General features: G+C 43.5%; 1 protein-coding gene across 2 annotated transcripts in view; it reads right to left on the bottom strand.

Moving 5' to 3' along the window:
• Positions 1–14,530, bottom strand: part of Arhgef37 (Rho guanine nucleotide exchange factor 37) — a 32,041-nt gene extending 17,511 nt beyond the window's left edge. The window contains exons 1-5 of one of the 2 annotated variants that reach the window (XM_027402791.2): positions 14,396–14,490; positions 13,469–13,552; positions 12,769–12,965; positions 11,756–11,879; positions 7,781–7,928 (exon numbers count right to left, since the gene is read on the bottom strand). In XM_027402791.2, the coding sequence (XP_027258592.1) occupies positions 7,781–7,928; positions 11,756–11,879; positions 12,769–12,954 (458 nt within the window). In that variant the 5' untranslated portion in view covers positions 12,955–12,965; positions 13,469–13,552; positions 14,396–14,490. Of the gene's footprint in view, positions 1–7,780; positions 7,929–11,755; positions 11,880–12,768; positions 12,966–13,468; positions 13,553–14,395 lie in introns of both variants that reach the window. The other variant, XM_027402793.2, reaches the window with a different exon arrangement.
• Between the last annotated feature and the right edge of the window lie 9,053 nt (positions 14,531–23,583).

Raw genomic sequence — 23,583 nt, 5'->3', positions numbered from 1 at the left:
AGCTTTCAATACCCCAAGCCCTCATTTCCATCTCTGGTCCCAGGGCACCAGACTCACATGCTCAATCAAGTACCCTCAACTGTGACTTCCTATCTCTTCTCAGATAATGTCCCAAGAACAACTCCCAGAGGTTGCCCACTTGATATTTTACATAACAAAATAGGTTGTTGCCTTTAAACAGTTTGAGAGCCAGTGGGTGGCTCAGCAGGTAAAAGTGTTTATCTCCAAGTAGAGGGCCTGAGTTCAAGCTTCACAGCTCACATGGTGGAAGAGAGAAGTGATTCCCACCAATTGTCTTCTGGCCACCACATACATACATGTGCATTCACACACACACACACACACACACACACACACACACACACACACACACAAAATAAGTGTAAGTAATAAGTAATAAGTGTAAAAATTTTAATCTAAAAATGCTTTGAAAAATCACAGGAATGTAATTTTTAGAGTATGTGTAGGAAAGTCACAACTTCACTTAAATAGTTTAGCATAAAAATACTGATATGTTAGCCGGGCCTTGGTGGCGCACACCTTTAATCACTCGGGAGGCAAAGGTAGGCAGATCTCTGTGAGTTGGAGGCCAGTCTGGTTTCCAGAGTGAGTGCCAGGATAGGCTCCAAAGCTACACAGAGAAACCCTGTCTCCAAAAACAAACAAACAACAACAATATAGATAGATAGATAGATAGATAGATAGATAGATAGATAGATAGATATAGATATAGATATGTTAACTGGGGGCGGGGGAGGCAGCCTGGAGCGATGGCTCAGAGGTTAAGAGCACTGGCTGCTCTTCCAGAGGTCCTGAGTTCAATTCCCAGCAACTACATAGTGGCTCACAACCATCCAAAGTGAGATCTGGTACCCTCTTGTGGCCTGCAGGGATACATGCAGGCAGAACACTGTATATAGAATAAATAAATCTTAAAAAAAAAAAAAAAAAGTTAACTCTTTCTCATTTAAGGTGGTAGGTGTGAGAATATTCATAGCATCACCTTCGTTTTTTGTGTAAATTTGGAATTTTTATTAGAAAATGTTTTTTAAAAAGCACTGTGGGTGGGGCTTTGACACTTAGGAGAACAACAGACTCTGACTGCTGGGTGTCTGAGATTTCATCAGAATTCCCCAGGTCAAGGGCAACGGGGGAGCGGCTTTCGCAGGCTCAGTGTGCCTCCTACAAGACTCACTAGTGCTCCTAGGGGCCAGCGACCAGTACCTCATAATGGAGCCCTCAACTCCCTCCTAAGGGAAAGTCTTCAGACCAAATGTTCTGGAAAGAAACTGCTCAGAGGCTAAGAATAGGCATGGCAGGTGGGAGCCCTGGGATGGCAGCGGGGGGACTGTGCCTGCACTGTCCATCTGCTCTCCCCATGGGTGTCCTGAGCGCAGATAACTGTGGGCAGGCATTTTGGAAACTCCATTCTAGGCTGACTGACATTCCATGGGAAAGAGCCAGCTGCCTCCCAGGGACAACTGCCACCATAGTACAAATCAGAGGCCAAGGGGCCCTGAAAGAGATGACTGAATTCTTCTTTTTAATATCATCAAGCAGTCAGTGCACTCTGGGGGAAGCCACTCACATCTGTAGCCTTCTTAAAGTAACATGGAAGAAAACTGTATGCAGTCTCTCGTATAGACGATAAGAATGGAAGTATAGCCTGGGAGGCTGGGGGAGTGTGATAAGAGAGGGCTTCTTACATTCTCTAGAGATTGTCACTGGCTGAGATCTTGGACAGTTGGGCAATTTTAGAAATACACAAATCCTTTGCTCTACCAACCCCAGCCTAGACAATATCTACCCACAGAAATCTTGGCTCAAGCAAACAAGGATAGAGGTCAGTTGTTCAGCAGCTCCATGATTTAAAAAAATTCCTTTGGAGAGATACCTTGCTCAATCTAGACACACGGTGTGGGGGTGGAGAGGTGCCTTGGTCTTGCCTCAAAGAGATGATGGAACAGACTTAGTAGATTTCCTAGGGGAGGCCTTACCCTCTCCGAGGAGCAGATGGGAGGAGAAGAGTGGAGGGAGCGGGAGGAGAAAAGGGAGGGGGTACTGGGATTGGAATGTAAAAATAAATTAATAAAAAAATTATTCTTTGAGAAGAAAAATCCATCAGGCAGGCGGTAGTGGCACACTCCTTTAGTCCCAGCACTCGAGAGGCAGAGACAGATGGATCTCTGTGAGTTCAAGGCCAACCTGGTCTACAGATTGAGTTCCAGGATAGTCTCCAAAAGGTATAGAGAAAACCTCTCTGAACAACAACAAAAACAAAAGTCCATCAATAAAAGAATGTGTGAGTAGAGTCTGTGAGTTGTCCTGGAAAGAACATGGAGAAATTATTCCCACTGTCGTGAGACAATATTCACAGCTACAATTAAACAAAAGTTCTAGAATAGTGTAAAAGGCTTTTTAAAAACACCACCACCTCCTGCCTGCTTCTGTATCCTTCTGTCTCTAACGACACAGAAGAAAACTGAACAGAGGACGGTAACCCTCAGCCAATGGAGAACGGACTTCATGGATTTGAGTATGATTTGAATGTTACTTTTATATTTAAAATAAATACAACTAGCTGATAAGGGAAAACAGAGGTTGTTTTCCTTCTGCAAACACTGCTGTGCCAGGCAGCCTCCTAAAACTTTGGCTTCCGGGGCTGATCCACCTCTGCCAAGCAAGCCTCCTTTCCCACACCAGTCTGTGCAAGGTACTCCCCAATACAGAGCTCCCTGCCTGGTCTGTGTTTCTGTCCTAAAGGGCAGGCTATCCTGACTGCTATTCCAGTTGAAGGTGAAGTCGTCATGGGGAATCTAGAGGGCTGTCCTACTTTTCTACTATTGCGGTAAAACACCACGACCAAGGCAACTTACATAACCAAAAAAAAAATTAATTTAGAGCTTACAGGTGTAGAGTAGAATCCGTGATGGTGGAACAATGGCATGGCAGCAGGAATAGCCTAGAGCTCACATCTTGATCCACAAGTTGGAAGCAAAGAGAGAGCTACCTGGGAATGGCAACGCCCTGCATACAGACCCATGCTACAGAGAGTAGCTTGGGGGTCTCACATGAACACGCAGAGCCTGAACAGGGCCTCAAACTGTACTATGAGTTCAAGAACCAAAATATTTCTGTGACTCTCAGACATTGCCAAGTCACATGACACAATACTGGGCTTTTTATACACTACCTTTGATACATAAGACTCAGGCGCCAAGCATTGGTGGCGCACACCTTTAATCCCAGCACTCAGGAGGCAGAGGCAGGCGGATCTCTGTGAGTTCGAGGCCAGCCTGGTCTCCAGAGCGAATACCAGGATAGGCTCCAAAGCTACACAGAGAACCCCTGTCTCGAACCCCGCCCCCCTCCCCCAAAAGACTTAGGCTATTTGCAAGCATATCATCCATTCTCATTTCCCTACCTCCTCGGTGGGTGAACCACAACATTATCTTTAGTGCCTCATACACAGGGAAGTCAGGACTGCCCGCACTGTGGGTTGCTGTCCTTGGGTACACTCTCCCTCTGCTCCTTCATTTTCTTGTGTTTCTGAAGCAGAATAGCTTCAGGACTTTCTTTTCTGGCCTCCAAACTAATACTACACATAGAGCAAGCTAATTTTAGACTGCTTTCTCATAGCTTCTGGAGTCGTGGTGCCTGAATGCACACTGAAACCCTCATTACTAGAAAATGCTTTCCTCTTCTTCCTCCTTCATGTTATAGTTTTGTTATATTGACTTTTTCCAGTTTATATATATGTATATATAGATAGATAGATAGATATAGATATAGACATATATGGTTCATTTTCCAGGATTTATTGCAGGATAATAAATATACTTACTGATAAGACTGAGAACTGCAGTGTGACACAGTTCCTGCCTGACTGAGATGACTAGAATAGCTGGGACATATTTAGTGTCCCTTGTGCCATGTGTCTACGCACCACCAAGTGCTGTTAAGGCTCCCATCAGACCCATAAGGAAATTGGGTTTGAGATGTGAAATGGCTCTCACAAGAAGGGGCTGGGCCAGATCTGCCACCATGCAAGCCAGGCTCCAGACCTGCAGAAACAGGACAAATAGCTGCCTCGTTGTCATCCAGTAATTGCTTCTAGCAGGGCTGGAAAGAACTGAACACATGGGAAGTGTCCCACCTAAGTTTCTGCTGCTTTGGAAAAATGAGAGGTTCTGGCCAGAGAGGACTCACATTCCTATATGCAACATATGCAGATGGTTTGCCAAGGAAAATGGCTTCAAATGTTGCACTTCCTATGACTTTGAAGCCCCCTCAACCAATGCTGTCCTTTTCCCTAGTCCCTTCTGGACTGTGTATAAAACTGACCTGAATGGCCAAGAATAATCCAATGGTTTGCCCTCCTCCTTGAACTAGAGCCCTGTGACCATCAAATGAACAAAACAGCTACAAGAAGCACACAGGCCATGTGCCCAGACCTGAGCTGGCTCTGTGTCTCAGATACTTGGAGGAGTCCAGAAAAACCAGCAATGCTGCACTGGGGGGGGGGGGGGGCAGGAGGGCCAGAGGCAGGCGGATCTCTGTGAGTTCGAGGCCAACCTGGTCTCCAGAGCGAGTGCCAAGACAGACTCCAAAGCTACACAAAGAAACCCTGTCTCAAAAAAAAAAAAAAAAAAAAAAAAAAAAAACAAAAAAAAATCAGCAATGCTGACCTGCAGTTGATAGTGGATACACAGGAAGGCTCAGCCAGGAGCAGAGGGCTCACTTGCTGAGCCCAGCTAAACTGATACTGTGCAGAAGTGTAAGCTAAGTAAGTGTCCTATTTTTAATATTTTTGCATTTATTTGTGATGTATGCATGTGGGCATGTATGAGCCACAGCACATGTATGTGGCCAGAGGACAACTGGTGAGAGTCTGTTGTCTCCTACTATATTCTGGAAAATGAACTCAGGCAGTCAGGTTTGGCAGCAGGCAAGTGCCTTGTCTTAGGGTTTCTATTTCTGTGAAGAGACACCACGACCACAGCAACTCTTATAAATGAAAAACATTTAACTAGGCCTGGCTGCCTTACAGTTTCAGAGTTTTAGTCCATTATCATCATGGTGGAACATGGAGGCATACAGGCAGACATGGTGCTGGAGAAGCAGCTGAGAGTCCTACATCTTGCAGGCGACTGGAAGTGGTTGTCTGAGACTACTGAGCAGTAGTATCTTGAGCACATGAGACCTCAAAGCCACCTCTACAGTGACACACTTCCTACAATAAGACCACACCGACTCCAACAAAGCCACACCTCCTAATAGGAGCCATTTTTTTTTTCAAACCACCACATGCCTTTACCCACTGGGCCACCCTACCAGCCCAGTAAATGTTGTTTTAAGGTATTGTTTGGGATGGTTATCTGACAGTTACTGACAGCAACAATCTCCTAAGGCCATGCCATGCTCTACACAGGGTCTGTTATCTCCCTTTTACCAGAGTCTTCACTCCTCTCTTTTGTCCCATATTGGGCTCTAGCTTCCCAGTTTCCTATAATCTGCCTCTCGCCCTTAGAAACACATCTAATGGCCCTGCAAAAGCCTACATTTTCGAAACCAATGAGAAGAAAATATCTTTTGTGGGGGATCTAGGACATGGAACTTGAAAAAGAGATTCTGATAGAAGGAGGGCGGTTGAAAAGTGAGAGAAAGACAAGGCAGATGAGAAAGGCTGGTGGGCTTCACAGGAAATGACATCACTGCACACACCAGCTTCAACACTCTCTCAGGCATGAAGGAGCACCTGGGTGAGGTAACGATGGCTCCTCTGTCCTCCCTCCACCACTCTGGTTTCTAAAACTGAACTGTCAATTTCCACTTGGCAAGCTTTTTAAATTTTGTTTGGGGATTTGCGGTTGTTTCTGGGGTTTCATTGTTGTTGGCTTTGTAGTATTTTGCTTATTCAAAGGGTCTTACTATATTAGCCTGGCTAGCCTGGAACTCTCTATGTAGACCAGGCTGGCCTTGAACTCACAGAAACCCTCTTGCTTCTGCCTCCTGAGTGCTGGGATTAAAAGTGTGCAACAACGTGCCCAGCCATGTTTTGGATTTATGAGATATGGTCTTGCTATGTAGTCCAGGTGAGCCTTGAACTCATAGCAATCCTCCTGCCTTGGCCTCTTTAAAAAAAAAAATAATAAGACCAGCCCTCTAGATGAGGAGCTAGAGGCAACTAATGGCTGCCAAGTGAGGAAGAATCAGAGCCCCCTGATAGGTTATCCAATCCCAAGAAGTCAGCCCTCATTTATACATAAAATCTTAGCTCATATACATATGAGCAACACTAAATATATTCAGCAGGCTTTATGTGTATATATATATATATAAAATATATCATTGTTATCTATACATATATTATTGTTACATGTATGTAACATATATATGTAACAATAATAGTTAAAGGAGAAGCGGTCATGAGTTTGAGAGGGAGTTCAATGGGACCCAGAAGGAGCTGAAGGCAGGGAAAGGTGTGGATACAAATACAGCACTCATGTATGAAATTCTCAAAAAATGTAAAAAAAAAAAAATTAAGGGACTATTAAATTTGTGATAGAAGGAAAAAGGTAAGATAAGAATCAATAATAAAGAAATCAAATAACAATGAGAAATCTGTTTGGTTTGGCTTTTGTTTTTTTCAACACAAAGTTACTCTGTGTAGCCCTGGCTGTCCTGGAACTCTTCTGTAAACCAGGCTGGCCTCCAACTTAGAGATCCACCTGCCTCTGTCTCCCACCCATCTGTTTTTCACACATACAATTTTTTAATATAGAAAAGGGAACAAAAAGATTCACAAGAAAATATCCATACAGGACTCTTAAATATCCAAAGAAATGGCCAACTTGATGTAAGACAAATGCCAAATAAAGTTAGACAGATGAGGCCTCATCCTGACCTAACCCAGTGCACGCATCTTAAGGTTTGGTGACACACTGCTTCGGAAAGTCTGTGGGAGACAACAGACATCTGCTGCTGACAGGACTATACATGGACACCTTTACAGGGGAGGTTTTAATTATCAAAATTATCCATGCATATCTCCTCTGATCTATCCATTCCACTCCTGAAAAAATGTACCTTGTGGCAGAGTAAGATGACTGTGGATCCTGAAAAAAGGGCTGTGGTCCACTAATAATATTGAGAGAATATTGAGAGAAACAAACCAAATGTCTACCCACAGACACAGGTCAGACCACCTGGTGGAAGAGCTGTGCTGAGGGTCAAATGACAAGGAATGACATGTGTTTACATGGAAGGACCTCCAGGAAAGAGATAGATGTAACTGGCTTCCGTTTAGAAGTTTAGCCAGGCAGTTGTGGCAGACACTTTTAAATCCATCACTCACTCAGGAGGCAGAGGCAGGCAGATCTCTGAGTTTGAGGCCAGCCTGGCCTATGGAGCAAGTTCCAGGACAGCCAGGGTTACACAAAGAAACCCTGTCTCAAGAGAGGGTTGGGGGGAGAGAAGGAGTAGAAAGAAAAAGAAAAGGAAAGGAAAGAGAGAGAAAATAAGATTAGATATTTGTAACCATTATACATGTGAAAGAGAGAAAATAAGATTAGATATTTAGGAAATGCACAGGCGCACAAGGAAGATGTGGAACCTTGTTTGAGACTACTGAGGGTGTGTGTGTGTGTGTGTGTGTGTGTGTGTGTGTGCGCGCACTGCTTAGCAGTAAGGCCTTCTGGACAGACAGACAGAGGCCCAAAGCAGCCTGAGAAGACCTGAACAGGATCAAAACTTGGTTGTCTCTGGACATGTTACTCACACTGCTGCTTCGATGATGCCCTGGATCGACTTCTGTAGTTCCGGCTCCTTCTGGTATGCCTTGACCAGCAGCAGGGCCTGGTCGTAGTTGGCACAGTAGATTTTATAGACTCGTTCAAACTCCTCTTGGAATTCTAAGAATAAGTTACCTGATGGCGAACAAGCAGCAAGAGTTATCAAGGGCAAGTGCGCATGTCCCTTGTTTGGAAAGGTAGGCGGGGTCTGCTCTGTGGTGAGGCTGCCAGCCCAGCATGTCACTATGTAGAAGCAACCTAGCCTTCCTGTATCGATTTTTCATCTGTTTCGTAAAGTTGCTGCATGGGTGAGTAACAGTCCAGGTTCTTTTTCTTTCTTTCTTTCTTTCTTTCTTTCTTTCTTTCTTTCTTTCTTCCTTCCTTCCTTCCTTCCTTCCTTCCTTTCTTTTTCTTTCTTTCTTTCTTTCCTTTTCTTTCTTTCTCAGTCTTGGCTGTCCTGGAACTCACTTTATAGACAAGGCTGGCATCTAACTCACAGAGAGCCACTTGCCTCTGCCTCCCAAATTCTGGGATTAAAGGCATGCACCATCTGAATGCACCATGCACCATGCACCAAGCTGAATCCAGGTTCTTAAACTGTAAGTCATAACCCCAGGTGGGGCTGGCTGCAGACCTGAAAGTGGGGTCTGGAAAAGTTTGGGAAGAGTAAAAGGTTTCCAAATACAGAGCACCTGAGATTAGTTCTAAAGCAGACCTATAATGAATCTGAGGTGTTTCTGGACACACCCACCTATGTTGCATCATGAAACATCTTGGCAGCCTTGGTTCTGAACACACAACATTCCTGCTTTGCCCTGCAGGTGTGTGTCATCATGCCACCACCTCCAGTGAATACTGCCTGCAACAGCTTGGCTCAGACTAGAGACTACTGCACGATAGGCACTGCAGTGTCCTCACAGTATGTACAAAGTTTTCCGCTCTTAGAGAAGCAGAATATCAGGGCTGGAGAGATGGCTCAGCAGTTAAGAGCACTGCTTGCTCCTCCAAAGGTCCTGAGTTCAATTCCCAGCAACCACATGGTGGCTCACAGCCATCTGTGATGAGATCTGGTGCCCTTTTCTGGTCTGCAGACATACATGCAGACAGAACACTGTGTACATAATAAATAAGTAAATATTAAGGAAAAAGGCCAAAAAAAAAAAAAAAACCCAGAATGCTTAGTTCTAGAAAACAAAGACTTAAGATGTTTGTCCACTATCATTCCATATGTACCAAATTAGTGTGTCTTTGGATTACATTGTGATGGAATACCTGACTTTTCTGCTTGAGAGGGCTAGAGAAATAGCATCTGCCATCCTTTCATAGGGTGTGAGTTTGGTTCCCAGCACCCATACTGGGTGGCTCACAATCACCTATAACTCCAGCTCCAGAGAATCCAATACCCTCGTCTGGCCTCTGGGGCACCAGTACACAAGTGACATATATACACACAGGCTCACATACTACACATAAATAAAAAATTAAAATAAGTAAATAAAATGTGCTGCTTGACTTGAGTTTCGTTTTTAAAAATTGAGTTACATTTTTAAAAAATTGGCTTTGAATTAGGACAGAACTTGCCACAATTTTTTAAATGACCTTGAATACTTCTGCTAACCTTTGACCTGTTTGCCTCTCAGTCTGCCCACTGAGAGCTGAGGAATCTTAACAATTGCTTTGTGCCTGTTGTAATTTCAGTATTCATTTCCCCATGGTCAGCAGGTTAAAAAGACTCACAAATTAACAGAACATTAGAAATTTTCATGCCCTTTGCAATTAAAATGCTATTTTCATCATTTTTTTAAAAAAATCACTTGAGCCAGGTAATGGTGGAGCATGCTTTTAATCCCAGCACTTGGGAGGCAGGCGGATCTCTGTGAGTTCAAGACCAGCCTGGTCTACAAGAGCTAGTTCCAGGACAGCCTCCAAAGCTACAGAGAAACCCTGTCTCAGGAAAAAAAAAATCACTCTTCTGTCTTCTGTTCTACAGTTAAATTGTGTCAAACATTTCTTTAAAGAAAAAGAGTGTCTGTATTGAACATGTGAGGACTTTTCTCGACATTGTCATTCCCTGAACAATACAGTATAACAACCTTCTATATGCCACTGACATGGCACTGAATGTCATAACGGGTCTAAAGATAGTTTCAAGTATGCAAAGGAACTTCAGTAAGTTTATGTTAATTCTATGTCATTTTATACCAGGGACTTATTTGAACACCTGAGGGAGGGTGGGGTGTCATGGAAAACCATCCTTTACAGACACCAAGGGATGATTAAGGGTTATAGGAACCGAAGAGAAGGCCAATAAGCATCAAAGATTGGGTGGTGGCTGTGAAGGAGGGTGTCTATTTGAAGAAGGCTTCCACGGATAATGTGGCCATCTGCCAGGGAGCAGAAGTAGCCAGCCCCAGGAAGCTGGGGGAAGGGGCAAATCCCAAGCCTGTGGATGGCAACGGCAAGGCCCAGAGTCAGGTAACTCTGGCCCAAGGACAGCCACAGACCCTGGTGTGTCTGGAGCAGAGAGGGCCAGGCAAAAAGGGGAGGAGACAAATAGGACACTAAAGCCAAGTTGCATGGGACATCTGAGTAAGTGGGATGCAGCCAGGCACCCCTCTTGTATATCAATGGTGGCAGGAAGCCGTGGGAGTGGTTTGGCCTGGGGGGGCGGGGTCTCACGTCAGAAAGCTCTATTTCAAGAGTGGCTACAGTAAAGCTAGAACAGCACCGAGAAGATGAAACAGACCTGGTGCAATAGCCTAAAGTGTTCTGTGTCTTTAAATATGAAACCAGTTACTTACAGGGAGCTGGTAGAATACGATGGGAAGAATAAAGGAATAGGGGTGGTACTATAGGGATAAGAGGCAAAGAAGACAGCTTTATCAAAAATAAGATTCAGGTCGGGGTGTTGCTGGAGAGTTGACTCAGTGGTTAAGAGCACTGGCTGCTCTTCCAGAGGACCCGGGTTAAATTCCCACACCAACATGGCTGCTCACACCTGTCTGTATGTATGTCTGTCCAGTTTTAGGGCATCCAACACCTTCACACAGACATACATACAGGCAAAACACAAATGTTTTCCATAGGCCTAACAGTGCTCTAAAGAAATAAAATCTATTAAATAAAAATAACTAGCCAGGCGTTGGTGGTGCATGCCTTTGATCCCAGCACTTGGGAGGCAGAGGCAGGTGGATCTCTGTGAGTTTGAGGCCAACCTGGTCTCCAGAGCGAGTGCCAGGATAGGATCCAAAGCTACACAGAGAAACCCTGTCTTGAAAAAAAAAAAAAAAAAGAAAGAAAGAAGAAAAGAAAGAAAGAAAGAAGAAAAGAAAAACTAGGGGTTAGAGAGATGACTCAGCAGTCAAGAGTACTTACTACTCTAGAATTCTAAAGAAATGGGTTCGGGCTGGAGAGATGGCTCAGAGGTTAAGAGCACTGCTTGCTCCTCCAAAGGTCCTGAGTTCAATTCCCAGCAACCACATGGTGGCTCACAACCATCCATAATGAGATCTGGTGCCCTCTTCTGGTGTGCAGATATACATGGAAGCAGAATGTTGTATGCATAATAAATAAATAAAATCTTTAAGGAAAAGAAGTGGGTTCAATTGTCAGCACCAACATGAGGGCTCACAACCATCTGCAACCCCAGTTCCAGGGGATTCAATGCCTTCTGGACCCCCACAGGCACCGGGCACTCAAGTGGTGCACAGACATGCATGCAGGCAAAAACATTCATACATATAAAAATAAAGATAAATCAGTACCATGCTGAGACTAAACTAGGAGGCACTGTGGTTTCAACACATCCTCCCAAGTTCCTGTGTTACAAGCTTTCTCCATGAGGGCCCTGCTGCCTCTGACATGCCTAACTCCCCTTTGCTGCTTTTCCCTGGAGCTGTGGAGCACGAGCTGAGGACAAAGGCAAGGAAAAGCAAGGCCACTGGCACCGGACTTCTGCTTACCAATCAGGTGCACTTGTTCCTCTTCCCTGCAGGCTGTCTCCTGCAGCCCCTGAAGGAATCTGCCGCTCACTTGGATGATGTCATCAATGTTTGAGAACAGGACATCCAGATCTCCTGGTGGCAGCTGGAAGCAACAAAAAAGGCTGAGACTGGAGATCCGAAAGGGAACAGTCCTGAGGGAACAGCTTTAGGGAACAGTCCTGAGCATTCATGCTGTCTGGGGTCCTACTGCTGGTGGGAAGACTGCCCAATGCAATGTTTGGAAAGATTTGGAAATCTTGTGAGTTAGTTGCAGGTGGGCAGGGGTTAGTGTTGTGATTTGAATGTGAAATGTTCTCATAGGCTCGTGGGTTTAAACGCTTCTTCCCCAGTTGGGGACATTATTTGGAAAGGCTATGGGACCTTTAGGAGGCACGTCTTGCTAGAAGAAATAGGTTATTGGAAGCTAACTTCAAGATTTTACAGCCTGCTTATTGCTCCCTTTTTGTCTATCCAATACCTCATTTAATTGAACACTTTCTCTTCTTGCAGAGGACCCAGCATCCTAGCACCCACATGGAGGCTCACAACCATCTGTAACTCTGGCTCCTGGGATTCCCACATCCTCTCTGGCCTCCTCAGGTACCAGGCACACAAAGGGAATACACAAACATAGCACACACTCATATGCATAAAAATAAATCTTTTAAAAAAACTATAAAATCAAGTTACAAAAGAATACAACAATAATATTTTTATACTGTTTTAAGTAAGTTTACTATTTTATGTTGGGCTAAGTTCACAGCTATACTTGGCCTCGTATGGCTAATAGGCTACAAGTTAGACACGTCTAAGTCATTCAAGGCCTTACTGAAGTTTTCGTGGACAATAAATAAAGTCCTGGGGCTTACCTCCAGGCTGGTCAGGCTCCCACCCACCAAGGGGCCTTTCCAACAAGCCCTCACAGGAATAAGAGATCTTGGAGGCAGCCCACACCTGCTCCTATGAAGTAGATGGTGGGGCTGCATCAGTACCTGCTGTAGGCGGCTCCTGATGTCTGAGGCACACAGTCGGAGCATGTGCAAGTAGGAGACCTCTGTGTCGATGAGCTCTCTGATGGCCAGCCTCTGATGGAGCAGTGATTTGTCCTCAGAGCCCCTGCCCTCTGGCTCAGGACTCTCTGACCTGGAGGAGGGCTCATCTGCTCCAAAGTCAGCCATGTCCAAGGGTTCTGGGAAAAACAAAACAAACCATTCACTTGTAAGATAGGTCTCCTCGTTGCGTATCCTGGGAAATGCTGTCCCTAACTAGAAGGCCAGTCACCAAGTGGCCTGAAACATTATTTGCAAGCAGAGTCAACTGTTTAGTAAACAGTCAAGAAACTGTTGGTATTTGTGGGCAGTGACTCTACAATATGAGAGGACAAGCAACAGCTCAGGTCATCGATGACATTTGAAATTCATTTCCCAGGACTCAGTCAATGTACTTTCCTTAAATTTCTTTTATCCCCTCTCCCCCAGTTTGACCCAGAATCATTTGTTCATTCATTCATTCATTCATTCATTCATTTAAAAAATATATTATGCTGGGTTCATAAGGCCATGCCCATGTAGATATATACATGTATTCTGATCACATTTTCTCCTGATAACCAGCAACCCTTCCCTTCCATGTCCTCCCCTTTGTTCCTGTATGAAACCTAATACTCCACGAGTGAGCGAAAGCCTGTGATACCTGTTTTTCTCAGACACACTTAACATGGTAGCTCCAGGTGCATCTGTTTTCCGACAAATGATACAACTCCATTCTTCCTTAGGGCTAAAAAGAAATCATCAGTCTCTAAACCACACCATTCCTCGGTTGGTGGACATGTAGCTTGTTTTTATAACTTAGCTACTGTGAATTGTGCTACAGTAAACACTGATGTTCACGTATCTCTGGAGGCACTGACTTGGGGTATTGGTGAATGCCCAGGAGTGGCATAGCTGTTGACCTACATTTCTTCTGGATCAGCTAAGTCCTCTCCCCTTTGCTCCCCATGGTTCTTGGCTCCCACCTTCGGTCACAACATAGAGCTCATGGCCAGGTGATTTTCTTTCTTTTTCCTTTTTTTTGGTTTTTCAAGACAGGGTCTCTCTGTGTGATTCTGGCTGTCCTAGAACACACTATGAAGACCAGGCTGGCCTCAAACTCAGAAATCCAGCTGCCTCTGCCTCCTGAGTATTGGGATTAAAGGTGTGTGCCACCACATCCAGCAGGTGATTTTCAAAGGTCCCAGGACTGCTTCTCCATCGCTGCTACCCGTTCATATTTGTCCGGTATGTGTTTCTGGGTTAAAGTCCCTGAATCAAGCTGTGATCATGGCATTCATTCCCTGATACCTACAGCATTCATAGCTCCCTCCTCCTCACCCTCATTCTCCCCTCCAGCCAGAGAGAAGGCACTGGTTGCTTATACACCCCTGTGCTTCTCTGCAGCTGCTGTGCCCCTCCCAGCCTCCACCCTCCGGCATTCCTCCTTTCTGAGCACATTCCGGATCCTCACCCTTTGAGTCTGAAACTCCTACCTACTCTGTTGTCTTTAGATTTTAAAGCCATATAAAAAGATATATGATATATATATATATATATATATATATAAGATATATATGAACAAGATTACCTGAAGAATCTCTCTACTACCAAACACTTGGAGATGTCAAAACAGATGTGACTTTAACTGTAGAGCTATGCTTACAAAAGCATGAGAGAAATCTCCTGGGAACTAAATCAGACCAGGGGTGAGTGAGCAGGTACCATTGTGGCCCACAGTGGAGGGGGACAAAGGAAAAATCATGGCCAGTCTCAGCCAACTGGGAATTTACCAGGAAAAAAGTTCCTTCAGTGAAATGATGAGTCAGGGAGCAAAAATTCACCCACCAAAGAAATAAATCAAGAAAGAGAAAGATGGAGAATACTGATTGACATACTGGAGAGAAGCCAAAGGAATCCTTGGGGGAGGGGAAAACAAGAGTTGACAGCTGGCTCCATGCAAATGGAAAATAGTCAGGGCTAGAGAACTTCAGAAGGTTCAAAAAAAAATCGAGAACACTTATTAAATTAGTATAGACTTTGGTGTTTAGTTGGGGGCATTTTCACAGACATTCCATAGAAAACTAAGAAACCAGTAAAACAAACAAACAAAAATTATAGCAATTTTTGTGCAAAAAAGACAAAAGACTCTTGTCCCATTTCTGGAGGAAGAAATATTGTACACAAAGGGCGAGTGCCTGAGCAGGCCTCCTGGGATTCCCCATTGGTGGATTTTCATGGGTCATGCCTCATTCTTCCCAGTCATATCTCAACATGGGTATCAAAGTCAGATAGCTTCCCAGGCTGGAGCCTCCATGTCAGGCTAAAACTATGACCAAATATACCTGTGGTGATCTTTTCCTATTGATCTGTTGGCAATTTATTTCAGAAGACTCAAATACCAAAAGTTGTCAGACCTGGGGACGAATGCCTTTTACCCACTGAGCCAACTTGTCAGCCCAAGTTCCATTTTTTGTTTACTTTTTTTGTTTTTTTGTTTTGGTTTGGTCTTTCTTTTTTGTTTGTTTCTTTCTTTCTTTTTTTTTTTTTTTTTTGCCAAGCAAAAATCGTCTTTATTCAAACTTAATGGAAATAGGGATCACTATACTTTGCAATTGGTTTGGTTTTTTGAGATAGGGTTTCTCTGTGTATTCCTGGCTGTCCTGGAACTCACTTTGTAGACCAGGCTGACCTCAAACTCACAAAGATCCACCTGCCTCTGCCTCCAGAGTGCTGGGATTAAAGGTATGCACCACCACCGGGGCTCAATTTACATTTTTATAACCTTGATGCAAACTGAAAATTAACTGGAAAAAAATGAGATTTTTTTCAATTTTTCTGTAAATTAATAATAATAACACAACTTATGAGCTGGATCTTTGAGCTCAAATTATCACATGCAGTGATAAGAAACAGAGGCCAGTGAGGTGGCTCAGTAAGTAAAAGCACTTGTTACCAAGTCCAAAGATGGAAGTTCCATTTCCAGGACACACATCATGAAAGCAAAGACCCAACTCTGCACACAATAAATAAATATAAGTTTTAAATTATAAAAGGAAACACAAAGAGAAGTTACAAGGGCCCTTTATACAATGTTTCACATGGTCAGTTGCAGAATTACATTTAGTACAACTACGGGCCTGCTGACATTGGTAGAGCCAAGATCAAGAACATTCCATGACAAATACCCTTCATCTGCCTTTTTCTCAAGGCTCCAACTCTTCCTGGGCGCAGTACTCCAAAAAATAACTTCTCAGTTTCTTTTAAAATGAGTCATCTACTTAATCACCCTCCTTGCCTTCTACCTTGTTTGTCTTTGTTGTTTAATGCTAGGCTTTGTACATCCTGCTAGCTGACCCTTGACCTTCCAGAGATTCCCCTGTCTCTACCTTCCATCCACCGCAGATGTGCTGGCATTCTCAATGAGTGCCATTGCAGCTTCTTGAGTGGGTTCTGGGGAGGAAACTGAAGCTATTAGGCTTGCAAAGCCAGTGCCTTTACCTGCTCAGCCATCTCTCAAGTTACACTACTATGTATATTCTTAAGATTCATGCTCTGTGCCCAGCAGCAGATGGTCAACAGAAAACAAACTCAATGGCATCTTAGGAGGCTCCTTGTCTCATAATGTCATGTCAAGCAGGTGGATCTCTGAGTTTGAGACCAGCACTGGTCTACAGAATGAGTTCCAGTACAGGTTCCAAAGCTACAGAGAAACCCTGTCTTCAAAAACCAAAACCAAGCCGGGCGGTGGTGGCGCACACCTTTAATCCCAGCACTCGGGAGGCAGAGGCAGGTGGATCTCTGTGAGTTCGAGACCAGCCTGGTCTACAAGAGCTAGTTCCAGGACAGCCTCCAAAACCACAGAGAAACCCTGTCTCAAAAAACAAACAAAAAAGTCATGACAGGGCTTTTCCTTTTTCTTCCCTTTTTAAAAAAAAAATTTATCTTATTTTTAATCTTAATTCTATTGTATATTTTTTTCTTCTCTCCTCTTACTCTACAGGTCCATTTTGTATATGTATATTATGGCTTCCAGTTTAGTGTTTTTATAGGATTCCTGAGTGTGTGAATGAGCTCTTTTTCCTCCGTTTGCTTGTTTTGTCCTATTCGGATGTATTAGCAGCTTTTCTTTTTTTTATTATATTTCATTTTATTGCAGTATTTATTATTATCCCTTAGAGACTTGTTTGTTTTCTAAAGAGAGGCAGGAAGCGGGTGGATCCGGATGGGAAGGGAGGTGGAGCGGAACTAGCAGGAGTGGAGAGGGAGGGAAACCATATCAAGATACAGTTTGTGAGAGGAAAAACAAATCTATTTTCAATAAGAGGGGAAAATATGCTTCCAAAGAGGCATATGACTTGATGGCTCCTGCTGTATCTTCTTGGCCCTAAAACTGATCTTTTGAGAGGGACTGTGAAGGCTTCCAGGCCTAGAGCCAAGAAAACCTAATTTCAATCCTTTTTCGTTTTTTTGATTGTTTGTTCATTTGTTTGTTTTGCTTTTAGGCTTTTTGAGTCAGGGTCTCAAGTAGCCCCGGCTGACTTGAGCTCCTATAGAGCCACTCTTGGCCTTGACTTCTTGGTCCTTTTGTCTCCACTTCCAAGCATCAGGGTTACAGGCAATGCCCCACCACACCCAGCTGTTGATTTGAAATTTTGATTCTGTGATCAATTTGCTGGCTTTCCCAGCGTGCTTATCTAGCCATTCTTATTGGGTTCTTAGAAGATTTCATTAGAGAATGTCTAACAGTGTGTCGAGAACATGATAAGCTCTCGTCTGTTATTTGCTACTATTTTTTTTAATTAAACTAGAAAGCTAGTATTATCATTGGCCAGGTGGACGAAAAGTTATATAAGGATACTTGCTGACTGATTTAGTTGCAAACAATCAAATTCAGGTAAATAGAGTCAGAACTGCTAATCGTGACTAAAATGATTACTGCTGTCATCACCATCATCATCATCATCATCATCACTGCTAATAAGAACTGAGTTATAACCTGAAATTGCAGCTATTGCCCCAAAAATAGAACTGAGGGATTGAGAGAGAGACTGAGTGCTGAGGCTGTAACTTAATCTAGTCATAATGGAGAATGATTCTTTTAAGGTTTTAGTTTCACAAGAGCAAATACATTTTTCTTCTCTACCTCCACCTTGGCTTAAGGTTCTCTGAATTGGATTTCCGCCACTAGATCAAAACAAATGGTTTTTTAGCCCTTGAAAAGAAACAGGTCACTGGGAGTCAGCACAGACTGATAAAAAGTTTAAAACACACACTCACACAAACAAAAAAAAAAAAAAAAAAAAAAAAAAAAAACAGGTCATGCCGGACTATCCTCATTCCCTTCCTGACAGCCAGCTGCATCAGTAGATCAAAGGAATGCTGTAGGCCATGTAGTCCAACAACCTGGCCCAGCAAGGTCTTGTGATTCTCTCAAGACATCCTTAAAAACAAGGGGGTGGAGGGAAACCTGGTTGTGGAAGTTGGGGGGAAAAATGCATTGGTAGGCAGTTATGTGCACTAAAAAACTGATAAAACTTGACACCAAGATGTGCTCCCTGGTGCAATCATGGTATGACTGTTAGTGAGTAACCAGCTGTTTTCTGATTGCATTTGAGGCCTGTTCCAAAGGAACTAATGCCTGGCACTGTTATCCTGTCAAAAGCCCATGGCTAGGAAGGTCATACGCTCTAGTGGGGAGCCTAATTACTTTTGTTTTATTAAATAGACATTTTGTCAAACTGACTTCTAAATATTTGTTTATACCCCTACATCAGTGTTGTTCTCAACCTTAGCAAGAGAAGCTTCTTTTTACAGTGGGCCAAAGTTAATGTGGAGACTCATAACTGGTCAGCTGAGGATAAGTGACTGTTGAGTCCTAAATGGGTCATCTGTATCACACTTTGCTTTATCTCCTCTGCAGGGATCCGGCAGAAGACAGAGTGGGAAGACTGTAAGAGCTGGAGGATGGGGTGGGGGCGTGCTGTGAAAAGTCTCTTCTAGACATGACATGCCTGGATGATACGCATTCGAAAACTCGCAAACTTGTGGGTTACCTGCACAAGATCGAGACAGTCAACATTCCATCCTGGGTGGGAAAGGGGATCATGAGACTCCACCCTTAGCTGAAGAATTATTGGCAGTTGTTGCCTGGGAAGGGGTGTTTTATTTCCAGGGGTGTGGCTACTGGCAGGTTGCAGGTGCTCCAGTGGATGGCTCCATATTCATGCACATGCAGGCAGAACTAACTAGCTCCATGGAGTAGTAAAAAATGGGGAGACGTGAAGTAGGAAAGGGGTGTGGGGAATCTAGAGACAATGCAAGGGGGAGTTAGGTGTGTATATGACTAAGATACTTTGTATGCACATATGAAATTGTGAAATAATTTTTTTAAATTCATAAACAAAAGAACTGGTAAAACGTCTTAGTTCTGTCCTATTTACCAATATCTACTAATTCCTCCAGTGTTTCCTATCTTAGAGACCATCTGAGTTCAAATTCCACCTTCTTCCTGGGGGAGTATGACAGACTCCTGACTGCATGGCAGCAGCATAACCATTGTCTTTAAAACGTGATGGCTAGGATTCATCTTTGAGAAATATCTTTTAATAGGGACTGGAGAGATAGATGAGTGGTTAAGGGCACTGATGGCTCTTCCAGAAGACTCAGGTTCAATTCCCAGAGCTCACGGGGCAGCTCACAACTGTCTGTAACTCTAATCCCAGGGGGAAAATACCCCCTCTCCTCAGGCATTAGGCACACATGTGGTATACAGGCATACATACAGGCAAAACACGCATACAAATAAAAATAAATAAATAAAATTTAAAAATAGATATAGCTTTAATAAAATCTTAAGGGCGAATGAGGGATGAGCTGTATTCTCAAGGCTAGGCTTTATGCTTAACCTATGCAAGTTCCTGAGTTTGATGCCCTAAACACATACACACAAAACAAACAAACAAACAAAAAACCCCACAGAACAGAAAACCATGAAATTGGTCACCTTACTCCTCTAAAAGACAGATGAGGAACTGGGGACATGCTCCACCTCACAAGCTGGGAGACTTGAGTTCAATCCTTGGAATTTATGTAATCTGCAATCCCAACACCCCCATGTTGAGATCTGAGGTACAGACAGGAAAATCACCTGGAAGCTCCTCTGGGTCAGCCAGCATGGAGAAGCCACCCTGGGAGTTTCCAGGCATACACAGTGCAGAGGCAGAAACAAGAGACCCTGCCTCCCAAAAGTTGTATCCTGACCTCCACATACACGTCATGGCATTTGCATACATGTGCATACACATGCACACAATAACAAATATTTTTTAAAAAACCTAGACCAGCCAGGCAGTGGTGGTGCACGCCTTTAATCCCAGCACTTGGGAGGCAGAGGCAGGCGGATCTCTGTGAGTTTGAGACCAGCCTGGTTTACAAGAGCTAGTTCCAGGACAGCCTCCAAAGCCACAGAGAAACCCTGTCTCAAAAAACCAATAAATAAATAAATAAATAAACTTAGACCAGTATCCTTGACTCCAATACCCTTTCCAAGAAATCATTCCTGCCCTCAATAACAAATTTTCTTATTTGTCTTATTATGCGGTAGTTCATTCAACAAAATATGAACTTCGCCAGGGCAGGGGATCATGTCTTATTTTTTTTTCACTAATATATTACTTACTGTCTGCTCTAAAGTTATCACATAATATGTGCTCTGTTAATAAACTGAATGAATGATATAGATGAACATAAACAACCATTATTAAGTTGCCAGTGGCACTGCTGCATGCAGAGTTAGACTAATATGAGCTTATACAAGTTTCTTCTTGGAAGACACCAAAAAAGCTGAGGTCAGAAAAGGAACAGCAATTCCCCTTGAATTTTATACAAAGGGGAACTAGTTGTTATGTATTCTCTATGGCTGTCTCTTTCTTTCAGAAAATTATTTTTCAATCAGACCATGCAGTAGCATGTAGGAATACCTCACCACTCTTTACAGCTGCATAATATTCTGCTATGAATGTACATATGTTGCTATGAATATATTTATGTTATGGGTGTATGTTTGTCAGTACAATATGATTACCAACATACTGAATAAACAAGTGGTTGTTTCCTGTTACTTAACTTGTTCTTCTGTTACCACAGAGCTGGACTTAGTTGTAGAATGTTTGGGTCACTTGCTAGGGTTCCTTAACTTACACAGAAATGTCTGGCTTGACATTCCCAACAGCACTGTGAGTTCGTCTGCTTTGCTTCCAGGTCACCATAAGCACAGTCAGTCTTTTTCATTTCTCTGAGGTTGATAACTGTGCACACCCTCTCAAGCACTTCATTGCCACCCACATCTTTACATTTAAGTTATATAATTCAATTAAATAAATACACTTATAATAAAATTATAAAATAAAATATTTTAAATATTATTTTAATTTATTATATTTAAATTCTTAATATTTAAATTATGAAGGAGGCGCTTGCTCATTATAGAAGTAAGTAAACAACACAGAGGGGTGTAAAGAGGAGGGCACAGTCCTTCACGCTAACCACCGCCCACAGCGCACAGGGTATGAGAATCACCAGAAACACACACCTATTAAGAACAGAATTCCTGCCAGGCGGTGGTTGGTGGCGCACGCCTTTAATCCCAGCACTCGGGAGGCAGAGGCAGGCGGATCTCTGTGAGTTCGAGGCCAGCCTGGTTTACAGATCAAGATCCAGGACAAACTCCAAAGCAATACAGAGAAACCCTGTCTCTGGGAAAAAAAGAAAGGAAGGAAGGAAGGAAGGAAGGAAGGAAGGAAGGAAGGAAGGAAGGAAGGACAGAACTTCCCCTAGATAGTTTTGGCTCAGTGGACTAGGCTGAAGCATTTTAGCAAATGTCTAGGAGTTTTGGTTGTAAGTGTTCTATAAATCACTTCTCAGGAAATTCCCTTCTGCTGGGAATGCAGTAAGTGGGTCTTGGGGAGGAATGGGGGACACAGCTGCCATAAAATGTGGAGGAGCCTTTTGCTAAGACAGGAAGCATGTTTGCTATAGATTTTCCTCTAAAAAAACAAAATTCAAAACGTTAGAAACAGGGGAGGCTGGAGCAACAGGCCAGCTATTTAGAGCACTGACAGCTCTCCCAGGGGACCTGGATTCAATCCCCAGCACCATGTGTCAGTTCAAAACTAGCTTTAAAGCCAGTTCCAGGGGATAGATCTGGTGCCCTCTTCTGGCTTCTGAGGACTACTACATACTCATAGGCCATATACACAAAATAATAAAATAAAAGGAAAGAAGCAACTGTGAAACAAAAATCATAGCATAAGTTTAAAAATAACCATGTCAGAAAAAAGGACTCCTGTGAGTCCTGTGAGTTAAGAAAACAGTGATACAGAGGTGGGAAAGAGCAAAGACATCACACACACACACACACACACACACACACACACACACACAGCACACACACACACACACACACACACACACACACACACACACACACACACACACACACACACACACACACACACACACACACACACACACACACACACACACACACACACACACACACACACACACACACCTTCCTTCTCTTTGTAACTATGTAACTATATGGGCAGACAGGTGGTATGTGTCTTAACCCAAATTAAACAACACCAGTTATTTGCCCTTTCCTGGCTCTCGTTGGAAGGCTGACAGGTAGAGAAAGGAGGCCACACAGTTTTTTTGGTTGTTTTTGTTGTTGTTGATTTTTTTTTGTTGTTTTTTAAAGAGTAGGTCCTTTTATAGATCAGTGGGTCTGCCCAAACTGTATCTTTACAATTCCCAGATTCACAGATTTAAAGTTCTTCAGTCTGTCAATAAACAAGTACCAGGCTGTGGAGTGTCAAGCTTGATAAATGTCATGCTGCTTTGGTGACAGCACTCGGACACACCCCCTCCTCCTTAGTTAAATAAAAAGCCATTGATTTAAGCTGGGGCAGAATCAAGCAAGGCACTGTTTACCACGGTAATCTGCTGAGCCAAGGGATATTCAAGCCAGCAGTTGGTGAATCCTGTGCCCTGGCAGACATTCAATAAGCCTGTGTGTCTGAACAAGAATGGTGCTGCCAGGTCCCAGTTCATGTCCTGTTCCCCTCATTTAAAAACACACCATTAGGTTCTGGCTCCATTTGAAAGAGGCAAGTGAAGCCTAGGAACCATCCTCGTTAGAACATCTGGTAGTTTCCATTTTCAGTTTTGACTTTGGGTTACACAGTGAATCCGAAGGGCTGGAGAGAGGGCCCCGTGGTTAAGAATGGTTGTTGCTCTTCCAGAGGACCCAAGTTCAATTCCCCTTGTCAATGTCATGAGCTCACCACCTGTAACTCCAGCTCCATGGGGAGAGGAGGGATCTCACCCCAGAGAGTACCTGCACATACTTGCACACACCCACACACAGGCACACACATACATATAATTAAAATACATGTAAGTATTTTTAAAATAGTGGAGTACTTCACTGTTACCCTTGTTTAAGGAACTCTCACTAGGGTATGTGCTGTGTTTTGTTAGTCACAATCTCGTTGATTTTATTATACTTTCATGGGTACATTTTTGTCTTTGGGGTGGTGCATGTGAATCGGGGCCAGAGGTCCTAGCAGGATGTCTCCCTTGGTCTCTCTCCACCCTATTTTTTGGCAGTCTCCCACTGAGCCTGAAACTCACCTATTTGGTTAGGGTGGCTGGCCAGCAAGCCTTGAAGAACCCTTTATCTCTGTCTGCCACCCCCCAACCCTTGGGCTGGAG

This window comes from Cricetulus griseus, chromosome 2 (genome assembly GCF_003668045.3).
Source record: "Cricetulus griseus strain 17A/GY chromosome 2, alternate assembly CriGri-PICRH-1.0, whole genome shotgun sequence".
Classification (NCBI taxonomy): Eukaryota; Metazoa; Chordata; class Mammalia; order Rodentia; family Cricetidae; genus Cricetulus; species Cricetulus griseus.
Note: the sequence above shows the minus strand (reverse complement) of the source record. Positions and strands in the feature narration are given on the sequence as shown.